The following is a 14,424-nucleotide window of genomic DNA, read 5'->3' on the forward strand; positions in this document are numbered from 1 at the left end:
CATTGCGGAAATCATGAGTGATTCCTTCCGCTGATTTGATGCTATTTCTTACAACCAGCTTCCGAAATGCTTGACGGTCCCTATCCGCCATTACATAAGGTCTGCCTGGGCTTGGTTCAGCTGCGGTTATCGCTTCATGTTCTACTTCATAATCACATCATGGTGTGGGTTCCTGTAGTCATGAACCACGGGCAACGTATGAGTGGCCAAGTAAGTGGTCCCGACAGTCGGGATACCAGTTACTTCGGAATAAGGCTGGGCATCTCGGACATATTCTGAGTCGTGGTCACCTTTGTGCTCATACGGCAAAGACTGCCAAATCCACCGGTTAGTCCCTCAGCCGTTAGGGGTAAAACCCAATGGGACTCGGGGCAAGTAAGGCTAGCAACCTGCTTCCCTGGTACTTCAAATATGATGCTGGCAACAATCAGAGCAAAATGCCTCGGACCTTTGGAGGTGACGGAGTCCCACCTCTAACTGACAAACCAGGGACTCCTAAGAAACGACTTGGCAAACAAATGGTAATGAGATGGGGAGCTATTAATATCAATGGGGGCTACTCTGGGAAGAAGGTAGAACTGGCAGAGGCTGCAAGTAAGATGGGGCTGGACGTTTTAGCTGTTAGTGACATTCGGGTAAGGGGTGAGAAAGAAGAGGAAGTGGGAGAATACAAGGTCTACCTGTCAGGAGTCAAAGCAGGAATAGCACAATGGGGTGTAGGGCTTTACATCAGGAAAGAAATGGAACCCAGCGTAGTTGCAATAAGGTATGTAAACGAACGACTGATGTGGATAGATTTGACAGTGTCTAGCAAGAAAATTAGGATTGTGTCTGTATATTCGCATTGTGAAGGGACAGATCAAGATAAGATGGATAGTTTTTATGAGGCACTCAGTGATGTAGTTGTTAGAGTAAAGGACAAGGACAGTGTTCTGCTCATGGGTGATTTTAACGCCAGGATTGGAAATCGAACAGAAGGGTATGAAAAGGTTATGGGTAAATTTGGAGAGGATATGGAGGCCAACAGCAACGGGAAACAACTCTTGGATTTCTGTGCCAGTATGGGCTTAATAATCACAAACTCCTTTTTTAAACATAAGAACATTCACCGGTATACTTGGGAAGGCAGGGGAACCAGATCTGTCATTGACTATATAATAACAGATCAGGAATTCAGGAAGGCTGTGAGGGACACACGTGTATTCAGGGGATTCTTTGATGACACTGATCATTATTTAATCTGCAGTGAAATTGGGATTGTGAGGCCGAAAGTGCAGGAGGTCAGGTCCACATGTAGGAGGATAAGAGTGGAGAAACTTCAGGATAAGGAAATCAGGCACAAGTACATAACAGCGATCTCAGAAAGGTACCAGTTAGTTGAATGTAGTCAATTACAGTCATTGGAAAAGGAATGCACAAGGTACAGGGACACAGTACTAGAAGTGGCTAAAGAATGTCTTGGAACAGTAGTGTGTAAAAGTAGGATGAAGCAAACAGCTTGGTGGAATGACACAGTCAAGGCAGCCTGTAAAAGGAAAAAGCAGGCGTATCAAAAATGGCTACATACCAGGTAGACAGAGAAAGTTATGTTGAAGAAAGAAACAAAGCCAAACAGATAATTGCAGCATCCAAGAAGAAATCGTGGGAAGACTTTGGAAACAGGTTGGAGACTATGGGTCAAGTTGCTGGAAAACCATTCTGGAGTGTAATTAGCAGTCTTGGAAAGGGAGGTAAGAAGGAAATGACAAGTATTTTGGACAGGTCAGGAAAACTGCTGGTGAATCCTGTGGATGCCTTGGGCAGATGGAGGGAATATTTTGAAGAGTTGCTCAATGTAGGTGAAAATGCTATCAGTAATGTTTCAGATTTCGAGGTAGAATGGGATAGGAATGATGAAGGAAATAGGATCACATTTGAGGAAGTGGAAAAAGTGGTCAACAGATTGCAGTGCAATAAAGCGGCTGGGGTGGATGAAATTAAGTCGCAACTCATCAAATACAGTGGAATGTCAGGTCTTAAATGGCTACACAGGATAATTGAAATGGGCTGGGAGTCGGGACAGGTTCCATCAGACTGGACAAAAGCAGTAATCACACCAATCTTTAAACATGGAAACAGAAAAAATTGTAACAACTACAGAGGTATCTCTTTAATCAGCGTTGTGGGTAAAATCTTCTCAGGTATTGTTGAAAGGAAAGTGCGAGTATTAGTTGAGGACCAATTGGATGAAAATCAGTGTGGGTTTAGGCCTCTTAGAGGTTGTCAGGACCAGATCTTTAGCTTACGGCAAATAATGGAGAAGTGTTATGAGTGGAACAGGGAATTGTATCTATGCTTTATAGATCTAGAAAAGGCATATGACCGGGTTCCTAGGAGGAAGTTATTGTCTGTTCTACAAGATTATGGAATAGGAGGCAAACTTTTGCAAGCAATTAAAGGTCTTTACATGGATAGTCAGGCAGCAGTTAGAGTTGACGGTAAATTGAGTTCATGGTTCAGAGTAGTTTCAGGGGTAAGACAAGGCTGCAACCTGTCTCCACTGTTGTTCATATTATTTACGGATCATATGTTGAAAACAATAGACTGGCTGGGTGAGATTAAGATATGTGAACACAAAATAAGCAGTCTTGCATATGCGGATGACTTAGTTGTGATGGCAGATTCGATTGAAAGTTTGCAAAGTAATATTTCAGAGCTAGATCAGAAATGTAAGGACTACGGTATGAAGATTAGCATCTCCAAAACGAAAGTAATGTCAGTGGGAAAGAAATATAAACGGATTGAGTGCCAAATAGGAGGAACAAAGTTAGAACAGGTGGACGGTTTCAAGTACTTAGGATGCATATTCTCACAGGATGGTAACATAGTGAAAGAACTGGAAGCGAGGTGTAGCAAAGCTAATGCAGTGAGCGCTCAGCTACGATCTACTCTCTTCTGCAAGAAGGAAGTCAGTACCAAGACTAAGTTATCTGTGCACCGTTCAATCTATCGACCAACTTTGTTGTATGGGAGCGAAAGCTGGGTGGATTCAGGCTACCTTATCAACAAGGTCGAGGTTACGGATATGAAAGTAGCTAGGATGATTGCAGGTGCTAGTAGATGGGAACAATGGCAGGAGGGTGTCCACAATGAGGAAATCAAAGAAAAACTGGGAATGAACTCTATAGATGTAGCAGTCAGGGCGAACAGGCTTAGATGGTGGGGTCATGTTACACGCATGGGAGAAGCAAGGTTACCCAAGAGACTCATGGATTCAGCAGTAGAGGGTAGGAGGAGTCGGGGCAGACCGAGGAGAAGGTACCTGGATTCGGTTAAGAATGATTTTGAAGTAATAGGTTTAACATCAGAAGAGGCACCAAAGTTAGCACTGAATAGGGGATCATGGAGGAACTGTACAAGGGGTGCTATGCTCCAGACTGAACGCTGAAGGGCATAATCAGTCTTAAATGATGATGATGATGAATCACATCACCAACAGTTGACATGGGGAACTTTAGAAGGGTTACACTGTCCCTGATCGATTTGATAGGTAAAATTTAAGGACATTTAGTCTTGTACACGTTCGAAGTCAATGAGCTATCCTGAGTGACACATTCTGCTGTTACTGCGTCTCTACTGATGACGCAGTACTCCCTGCCTCTACTTACACAATGTGATCAAAAGTATACGGTCACCTGGCTGAAAATGACTTACAAGTTCGTGACGCCCCCCCCCCCCCCCGCCCGTCGATAATGCTGTCGATATGGTGTTGGCCCACCCTTAGTCTTGAAGACAGCTTCCACTGTCGCAGGCATACGTTCAATCAGGTGCTGGAAGGTTTCTTGAGGAATGGCAGCCCATTCTTCACGAAGTGCTGAACTGAGGAGGGGTATCGATGTCGGTCGGTGAGCCTAGCACGAAGGTAGCGTTCCAAAACATCCCATAGGGGTTCTATAGGATTCAGGTAAGGACTCTGCGTAGGCCAGTCCATTACAGAGATGTTATTGTCGTGCAACCACTCCACCGCAGGCCGTGCATTAGGAACAGGTGCTCGATCGTGTTGAAAGATGTAGTCGCCATCCCCGAATCGGTCTTCAACAGTGGGAAGCAAGAAGCTGCATAAAACATCAGTGTAGGCCTGTGCTGTGATAGTGTCACGCAAAACAACAAAGGGTGCAAGCCCCCTCCTTGAAAAACACGACCACACTACACACCGCCGCCTCCGAATTTTACTGTTGGCACTACACACGCTGGCAGATGACGTTCACCGGGCATTCCCCATACCCACACCCTGCCATCGGATCGCCACATTGTGTACAGTGATTCGTCACTCCACACAACATTTTTCTACTTTTCAATCGCCCAATGTTTACGCTCCTTACACCAGGCGAGGAGTCGTTTGGCGTGATGTGTGGCTTATGAGGAGCCGCTCGGACATGAAATCCAAGTTTTATCACCTCTCGCCTAACTGTCATAGTACTTGCAGTGGATCCTGATGCAGTTTGGAATTCCTGTGAGATGGTCTGGATAAATGTCTGCCTTTTACACATTACGACCCTCTTCAATTGTCGGCGGTCTCTGTCAGTCAACAGAAGAGGTCGACCTGTACGCTTTTGTGCTGTACGTGGCCCTTCATGGTTCCACTTCAGAATCACATCAGAAACAGTGGACCTATGGATGTTTAGGTGTGTGGAAATCTCGCATACAGAAGTATGGCACAAGTGACACCCAATCACCTGACCACGTTCGAAGTCCGTGAGTTCCACGGAGCAGCTGCGCTGGATTAGCCGAGCGGTCTAAGGCACTGCAGTCATGGACTGTGTGGCTGGTCCCGGCGGAGGTTCGAGTCCTCCCTCGGGCAAGGGTGTGTGTGTTTGTCCTTAGGATAATTTAGGTTAAGTAGTGTGTAAGCTTAGGGACTGATGACAAATGGCTCTGTGCACTATGGGACTTAACATCTGTGGTCATCAGTCCCCTAGAACTTAGAACTACTTAAACCTAACTAACCTAAGGACATCACACAGATCCATGCCCGAGGCAGGATTCGAACCTGCGACCGTAGCAGTCACGCGGTTCCAGTCTGAAGCACCTAGAACCGCACGGCCACACCGGCCGGCAGGGACTGATGGCCTTAGCAGTTAAGTCCCATAAGATTTCACACGCATTTTCCACGGAGCGCCCCCTTCTGCTCTCTGACGATGTCTAATGACTACTGAGGTCGCTGATATCGAGTACTTGGGAGTAGGTGGCAGCAGAATGGACCTAATATGAAGAACGCATGTTTTTGGGGGTGTCCGGATACTTTTGATCACATAGTGTATACTGGCCTCTTAACTTATTTAGCGGTCAGTTCTGCGTTACAAGGTGGTGTCCGGATGCTTTTGACAGGACAGTATATCACGAGAGTTATTAATGTATATCTTCGGTGTTGTAATTAATTAAAAATAATTAAATTGTCGTCTTTTAAACAGAAGTAGTTATCAGAGATATTGTGACCTCGTGCTTCGATTGAAGTGCCTCCATAGGTTACAAAGCTTTTTCTATAAAAGTGTCAACATGTGCGATGAGAAGAACTGTCTCATCAGGCTTTGCCCGATTAGTCGATAGAAGCTGTCACCCATAAAACCTGTTACACTATTCCTACTATGGTGTACTCCTGGCTTCCAATACACCTCAGTGAAGCTAGGGACCTGTACTACTACAAAATGATGACCCAGTTACAGTTGCTGTAGATTTATCTAACGGATTTTGGAGTCAACAAAATTTTAATTTTCACTACTTCACACAATTATTGACTTAACTGCAAAAATTAAATTGCTGTCACAATCTACCCATTGGGAGGTGTACCTTAGGTAAATGGTTTGCAATGAGTAACCTATTGAGGTATCATAACCCACGGCGTACAATTTAGCCAGTCTATGTTCCTCCATTGCTGGAGAATGAGACCATTTAGTGACATTCAACAAACTTTGCACATAATTACAAACCGTTACTAATTTTTTCTTGCTGACACTTCCCACACAACAACGATAGGGAAATTGTTCATCACTGCATTTTAGCTCTCAGTGCATAAGGCACTATTACTTCTGTACTAGTAACTCCACTCGTAACACATTTTACAGAGTCTGCAGCTGGTGGTCTCGTGGTCGCGTTCTCGCTTCCTGAGCAAGGGGTCCCGGGCTCGATTCCCGGTGGGGTCAGGGATTTTCACCTGCCTCGAGATAACTGGGTGTTTGTGTTGTCCTCAACGTCATTCATGAAAAGGGCGAGTTTGGACTGAGCAAAGGTTGGAAATTTGTACGGGCGCTGATAACCGCGCAGTTGAGCGTCCCACAAGCCAAAACATCATCACATTTTGCAGGGGGTATCCACATGTATTACTGAATGTGCATCCAAAAGCATATCATTTTCCGTCACAAACTTCAGGAGATATGAAGCACTGAAATGCGTGAAAAACTAGTTTTTCTTAAAAGTGAGCGTGAATTGCCTAGACTATCCACTCATGCAGTGTTTGATAACAATAGGGGCGGGTTACTGGTCATTTATAATAGACAAGCCAAATACGAAAACTTGAATCACACGAAGAAAACTGATAAAAGATCTGTCTGGAAAGAGACGGAAAATTTTATACCAAGGGTGCGATACGATATATAAGAACCAACTTTCATCACCTAGTAAGCCGTGTCGGCTTGTATCGATTTGTTTTCCGTGCGCCTTCCTCTGTTTGGTTTCTCCTCTGGTCGTCCTTTGGCGCTGCCATCGCATCGCGGCCGGTGTGCCGAATTTTGGCGGCGTGCGAGTCTCGTTCGGACAGCGCTGTGAGGAAGTTGGGTCTCCGAGCGGAAGCGGTCGGGTCGACGGTTGGCCGATTGTGAGGCAAGTGACCAAAGGCTCTGTTCAGCGAGAGGCTGATGGTTTCCATCGAATGTGTGTTGTCGCCTTCGCCGCCGGTTGTGCTACTGTTCGTCGAAGTGACCTCTTGGTAACGAGCTGTCAGTTGGCGATTCACTTGCAACCTTTCCCCTTGCGTGTGATCTCATCGGGAACGAAAGTCGGTTGGTCGGTCGGTCGGCTCAGCCTACAACGTGTATTGAGTCTTTGGGGCCACTTCTGGGTTTTGTGTGCCCCTGATTACTTGCAATTCGTCCCTGTTGCTGCACAGTGACTGGTTTTAGTATCGTTTGAGTTACTTTTGGTATGCCCGCCCGGTTAGCCGTCTAACGCACGGCTCTCTGGATTGGGAAGGATCGCCTGGTTCCCAGCACGAAGCATGAATCCGCCCGGCAGACTTGTGTCAAAGTTCGGTGAGCCGGCCAGTCTGTGGATAGTTTTTAGGCGGTTTTCCATCTGCCTCGGCGAATGCGGGCTAGTTCCCCTTATTCCGCCTCAGCTAAACTATGTCGGAGACTGCTGCGCAAACAAGTTCTCCATGTATGCGTACACCACCATTACTCTAACACGCAAACATAGGAGTTACACTCGTCTGGTGTGGGACGTTCCCTGGGAGGGGGGGGGGGGGAGGTGAGGGCAGCGGGGCCGAACCGCACAACAACTCTGAAAGAGTGATTCGGTGTGGGGGCGGCGGAGTGAAGTGGACTTCGGTAGTCGTCGTGAAGTTGTGGACCACTGCAGCTGCGGCGTGGATGGAGCCTCTCTGTCGTTTCTAGGCCCACGGTTAATATACAGTACAATACTTTTGGTACTGTTTTTTTTGGGTGGATCTGTGAAGAGGTCCAACTAGTTAAGTCCTACTGGGATAGCCAAGGCAGTTATTGGGACGAGTTCTTAAACTTCTTTAAAACTGTGTTTTATAATTAAATTGGCCATTCATTGGGGTTGTCCATTAGCCCTAGCCGCACAGGGAGATGGCTGTCACGTAGCAGACACTGTGGACCGTTGATTAATGCCCTGTATTAGTAAGGTGCAGTATTTGTATCTCCAGAGAAGTTTTTCAATGAGCAGTCAATCTTAAAACTGTCCGAGACTAGGTTTTCCTTATGTTTAAATGTTTGTCAGAGTTCTGGGGACAAGTAATAGTTTTATGGCAGTTATCTTTGATTATTTCTTGGACATAAGTATTATAATGTCATTTAACTGTTCGTAATTTTTTTTAAAGGAAAAAGGAAGAAATTTGCAGAAAGTTCAAGGGTGAATTATTCTTGCGATTTACGTGGTTACTGTTTAGGCTCATCTAACACTAACATGAAATTGTCAGTTTTGCAGGCTGGGCTAGTTGGCTATGTTGTATGCTGCCCCAGTTCCTGGTTGTCCAATCGCCCAACAAATTGAAACTTCCTGGCAGATTAAAACTGTGTGCCCGACCGAGACTCGAACTCGGGACCTTTGCCTTTTGCGGGCAAGTGCTCTACCAACTGAGCTACCGAATCCCTTCCTTAGTGGAAGGTCGTAAACAAAATGCAAACACCCGGTACTCACAGCTTTACTTCTGCCAGTACCTCGTCTCCTACCTTCCAAACTTTACAGAAGCTCTCCTGCGAAACTCAGTTGGTAGAGCACTTGCCCGCGAAAGGCAAAGGTCCCGAGTTCGAGTCTCGGTCGGGCAAACAGTTTTAATCTGCCAGGAAGTTTCATATCAGCGCACACTACGCTGCAGAGTGAAAATCTCATTCTGGAAACATCCCCCAGGCTGTGGCTAAGCCATGTCTCCGCAATATCCTTTCTTTCAGGAGTGCTAGTTCTGCAAGTTTCGCAGGAGAGCTTCTGTAAAGTTTGGAAGGTAGGAGACGAGATACTGGCAGAAGTAAAGCTGTGAGTACCGGGCGTGAGTCATGCTTCGGTAGCTCAGTTGGTAGAGCACTTGCCCGCAAAAGGCAAAGGTCCCGAGTTCGAGTCTCGGTCGGGCACACAGTTTTAATCTGCCAGGAAGTTTCATATCAGCGCACACTCCGCTGCAGAGTGAAAATCTCATTCTCGTCCAACAAATTGTTCCAGTGTGCCTCACCAGCCGCCAGAATCGACAACGGAAAAGGAAGCGGGTGCAGTTCTGGGCGTAAACTTATACTAGGGCCGGTACTAGGACGTTATTGTGACCGCTATTCCACGCCGAGTTGCGGTTGCGGGTCGTCGGGCACTTACACGAAGTTCTTACGCTTACGGCGACGCTCTGTCTCTGGGATCTTCTTAATTTTCTGTTCCTTATTAAATTTGCCCTTGCCTACCTTCCCCTCCCGGAATCAAGCCTGAAAATTGTGTAGCTAGGAATGTAAAGTTTGGGATTTCTGCCAGTTTACCAAACGTTTAAGCCTCTACACGCTTGCTTGCTGTCGTTGTTTTTACACTAGTTGTATTCCTGGTAACCACGACAGTGGACTAATTGTTTTGAAGTGGGGCATTTAGTCACTTAATTGTTGTGGAATAATTGTAAAATATCTTGACCTATTTCGTTTTTTTTTTTTGAAAAGGAAGTACTTCTACGGCTCTGTATTGATCTTGACTTTGTTATAATACTTAAAAATTTCATGATCTTTTCCAAGCCTTATGGCGCTTAGTGATTATTGATTTTGATCTTCTTGTAAAATTTTTTAAGAGAGAAATTTAAAGTAAATTCTAAGCCTTCTGGCACTCTGTGGTTATTGCTGTTTATCGTGTTGTCATTTCCTTTTAAAAAAACTGTAAAATTAAAAGGAAGTTTTTAAGCCTTTCTAGCACTATGTGATTATTGGTTGTTGTTAACTGGCTTTTCGCTTCATTCCATTGTAAAGGAAAACTTTAAATGTTTTCATGAAATAAATCTAGATGTTGCCAATGTGGTGTCACCGCCAGACACCACACTTGCTAGGTGGTAGCCTTTAAATCGGCCGCGGTCCGCTAGTATACGTCGGACCCGCGTGTCGCCACTGTCAGTAATTGCAGACCGAGCGCCGCCACACGGCAGGTCTAGAGACAGATCCTAGCACTCACCCCAGTTGTACAGCCGACTTTGCAAGGAACGGTTCACTGACAACTACGCTCTCATTTGCCGAGACGATAGTTAGCATAGCCTTAAGCTACATTTGCTACGACCTAGCAAGGCGCCGTATTCAAGTGATATTGAGATTCTATTAATGTATCATCAAGAGCGATGTTCTACGAATGTGGATTAAAGTTAAGTACTCCAGAAGCTACGTACTTTTCTTTACAGCATTCATTACGTATCCTGTTTCAGACCTCACGCCAGCCTGCGTGAATTTTAGCGCGTGCCTTTCGGCTTCCTCTCATTGTGTCTAGGCTGTCTTGTCTAGACACAACAGCCAACCACAAGTGATGATGAACGTGCGGCTTGCTCCTGCCGCCGTCAATGAAAGAACATTTTAATGATAGCAGAGTGTGGTTGTTGCATTGTGGGAAAAGGGGGCGGGGAGTTAGTCTTCCTCCTGTTGACATCAATCGTGGCTTCATTACTGGATTCTATTTCTGGTTAATATCCTTGTGTAATATTTTTGTGATTTTGTGGGGGTTTATTAGGGGAGATGGATCCCAGAAGCTGCCTTGGCCTGGCTTAAAATTCATATTCTTCCAACCTGATTGGTGAGCTAGGTACAGTGCTTTCTACTTGTTCTAGTGCTCTCAGTGAGTTTAGTCGCAAAATTCGATTTCGTGAAGGGGATCAGCCGAGTCACAAGCAGGTAGCGAGAGTTCATGTTCAGATTTTCCACTGGAGGAACTGTGCCGGCCGAAGTGGCCGTGCGGTTAAAGGCGCTGCAGCCTGGAACCGCAAGACCGCTACGGTCGCAGGTTCGAATCCTGCCTCGGGCATGGATGTTTGTGATGTCCTTAGGTTAGTTAGGTTTAACTAGTTCTAAGTTCTAGGGGACTAATGACCTCAGCAGTTGAGTCCCATAGTGCTCAGATCCATTTGAACTGGAGGAACTGTATGTCTGATTTGAGGCACCTCCCTCTTACTAAGCAGCAAGATGATATGGTCAGTCAAATCTTTACTTGTGTCAAGGATTTACAAGTAAACACTAGCGCGATGAGTTTAGGAGGAGAGCCGTGTGGCACAGAGACGGGTGGCGCCACCAGGGACTTGTCAGGAGACGCGGATCAGTATACTGATGTTTACCCTCCCGACAGATCGGCTGTAGACTCACTTGCTAAATTGCCTAACCAAATTATGCAATTGCCATTGACCAGCTACCCCAAGCTGAAGAGCTGTTATGGCTGATTGATAGTTTTGAGGTTCATGCTGATGCCTTGCAGATTCCCCAGTCTGTTACATGGTGTTTGTTACATCCTTTGACTAGAGGCTCACTGAGTAGTGTACTTTCGGAAATGCTTAGTAAACGAGGCACTCTAGGAGATCTGAGGAGTCCAGTGATAAAGTTACAACCTCGCATCGGCAACGAATTAGAGCGCCACCGTTATTGGCAGGTACAAGGGTCTACTGAGAATTTGCTCGAATACATAAAGCGTGTGCGCACGACAGTTGACGCTTTGCAGACGACTATCATGGAACATGACAGTGTGCTCAACATTCTCCAGGGGAGGGGACCGGAAGATCGGTCATGGACTGCATGCTCCCAGAAGCCTACTACGGTTTCTGAATTAAATGAATTGTCTTCCATGAAGGCTTTGAGATTCAGACGAGCAGCGCAACCAGGCAAAGGGTTAGAGTGCAAGACAGTAAACCCCATTGGTTACCATATAAACCTTCTGGTCGTAAAGTGTGTTTCCCGTGTGGAGAAGGGGATCATCTGGTGCGTGACTGTCCAGTCGAGCGACGCTCGATACCTAATTGATGACACCATATAGGCCGAATTGAGATTGGTCGGCCCAAATCTACAAGCTGATGTGCTCGTGTCCGCGGCATTAACGGTTGTTCCTTGCCGTACGTTTGAACTCAACCAGAGACTGGTCTGCGGCCAGTTAGACTCACAGATTCAGACAGTGCAATTTCTTTGTTACATTACCGCTGGTATTAGGAATATGGCCCCGCCGCAGGTCGTGGGCCGAATTTTCACGGCGTGCGAGTCTCGCTTGGACAGCGCTGGGAGGAAGCTGCGGCTCCGAGCTAAAGCGGTTGGGATGACTGTTGGCCGATTGTGTGGGAAGTGACCAAAGGCTCCGTTCCGCGAGAGGCTGATTGCTATTGGTTTCCTATCGAAAGTGTGTTGCCGCCGCCGTCGCCGCCGATTGTGTTGCCGTCTGTGGAAGTGACGTCTGGGTAACAAGCTATCAATATGCGATTCACTTGCAACCTTTCCCCTTACCAGTGATTTCATCGGGACCGACCGTTGGTTGGTCGGTCGGTCGGTCGGTCGTCTCAGCGGACGACGTGTTTTGGCCGCTTCTGGTTACTGTATACCGCTTATTACTTGCAATTCGTCCTTCTTGCTGCACACTGACTGGTTTTAGTATTGTTTGAGTTGCTTGTGGCATTGTTTTTTGGGTGGATCTGTGAAGAGGTCCAACTAATATGGGTCCTACTGGGATAGACAGGGCAATTATTGCGCCGAGTTGTTAAACGTTTTTTAAATTCTCTTTTAGAATTATATTGGACATTCATTAGCCCTAGCCGCAAAGGGAGACGGCTATCATGTTCCAGACACTGTGGATGTTGATTATTGCCCTGTATTGGTAAGGTGCATTATTTGTATCTACTCGAATTTTTCAATGAGCAGTCAATCTTAAAACTGTCAAAGTATCGAATTTTTTGGGCTTAAGTATTATAATCTTAAGTATTCATTTTTTTTAAAGAAAAGGGAAAAAATTTGGAGAAGGTTCAAATGGTTAAGTAGCCTTGTGTTTTATGTGGTTACTGTCTTACTTGATCTAACACTACTATCAGGGTCTCAGTTTTGCGGACTGGGATAGTTAGCCATATTGTATTCTGACAGATTTCCTGATTGTCCGACCGACCACCGAATTATTCCGGTTTGCTTCACCATCCGGCCGACTTGACGACGGGAGAGGAAAAGGGTGCGGTTCTGGGTGGAGGACTTCATTGGGACCGCTATTAAAAAAAAAAAAAAAATGTTGTTAAACTGGCTCTGAGCACTATGGTACTTAACTTCTCAGGTCATCAGTCCGCTAGAACTTAGAGCTACTTAAACCAAACTAACCTAAGGATATCACACACACCCATGCGCGAGGCAGGATTCGAACCTGCGACCGTAGCGGTCGGGCGGTTCCAGACTGTAGCGCCTAGAACCGTTCGGCCACTCCGGCCGGCGGACCACTATTCCGTGGCGAGTTGCGGTTGCGGGTTCGTGGTCATTCAAGTTAAGTTCCTATGCATATTGCAACGTTCTGTCCCGAGGATCATCTTAATTTTCCGTTCCTCATAAAATTTGCCCTTGCCGTCCTTCCCCTCTGGGAATGAAGCCTAAAAATTGTGCAGATAGGAAGGTTTCAAGCCACCAGACAGTTACGAAATTTCACCAAGTTAAACTCTACTGCAAGTTTAATTCAGCATATATATGTTTGGAATTATTGCCGATTTAACAAACGCTTAAACCCCTGCAGGCCTTCTTACTGTCACTTTTTTTACATTTGTTGTATTCCTGGTAGCCACCACTGTGGCCTATTGTTTTGAAGTGGGGCATTTACTCAAATTGTTTTGGAATGATTGTAAAATACCTTGACCTATTTCCGTTAGTGTTTTTAAAATTTTTTTGATGTTAATATTTCTAAGCGCTCTAGGGCTCTATGTTAATCTGAACTTTGCTGTAATACTTAAAAATTTCAAGGCTATTTCTAAGCTTTATGACGCCTGGTAATTATTGATTTTGATCTTGTTATAAAATTTTTTAAAGAGAGAATTTTAAAGTCAATTCTAAGCAAGACTGGCGCTCCGTGATTATTGTTGTTGATCTTACTGTAATTTTCTTTTAAAAAAGGCTAAATTCAATGTAAGTTTATAAGCCTTTCTGACACTATTTGAATACTGGTTGTTAATACCTGGCGTTTCACTTCATTCTATTGTAAAGGAAAATTTTAAATATTTTCATGAAATAAATGTAGATGTTACCAACTACAAGTGATGTTGAACCTGTGGCTTGTCCCTTTCATGAATTCCTGCCGCCACCAATGAAACAACATTTGAGTGGTCGCAGAGTGTGGTTGTTCCAGTGTGTGAAAGGGAGGGGGTTGGGGAGTTTCTTTTCCTTGCTGACATCAGCTCATTATTGAACTGTATTCTTGTCTAATATCTTGACTTATTTCCATTAAAGTGTCTTCTTTCAAATTCTTTTTTTAGAAGGAAATATTTCTAAGCCTTCAGGTTCTCTGTATTGATCTCTAGCTTGTTGTAATACTTCGAACTTTCAAGCTATGTCTAAGCCTTCTGGCGCTTGGTGTTTACTGATTTTGATGTTCTTGTAAATTTTTTTAAAGAGACAATTTTTTTTAAAAATTCTGAGCCTTCTGCGGTCTGTGATTATTGATTTTGAATTTGTTGTAGTTTTTTTAATTTTTTTAAAGGGATAAATTCCAAATCAATTTTTA

The 14,424-nt window shown here is 45.1% G+C and overlaps 1 protein-coding gene and 1 non-coding gene across 2 annotated transcripts in view; both read left to right on the forward strand.

Annotated features, from left to right (window-relative positions):
• Positions 1-359: 359 nt before the first annotated feature.
• Positions 360-14,424, forward strand: part of LOC126160570 (uncharacterized) — a 144,455-nt gene continuing 130,390 nt past the window's right edge. The window contains exon 1 of the mRNA XM_049916915.1: positions 360-766. Within this exon, the coding sequence (XP_049772872.1) occupies positions 360-766 (407 nt within the window). The remainder of the gene's footprint in view (positions 767-14,424) is intronic.
• Trnal-caa (transfer RNA leucine (anticodon CAA)) lies at positions 8,770-8,844 on the forward strand. Its single transcript has one exon. It is a non-coding gene; the product is annotated as a tRNA-Leu (tRNA).

This window comes from Schistocerca cancellata, chromosome 2, assembly GCF_023864275.1.
Source record: "Schistocerca cancellata isolate TAMUIC-IGC-003103 chromosome 2, iqSchCanc2.1, whole genome shotgun sequence".
NCBI classification, from domain to species: Eukaryota; Metazoa; Arthropoda; class Insecta; order Orthoptera; family Acrididae; genus Schistocerca; species Schistocerca cancellata.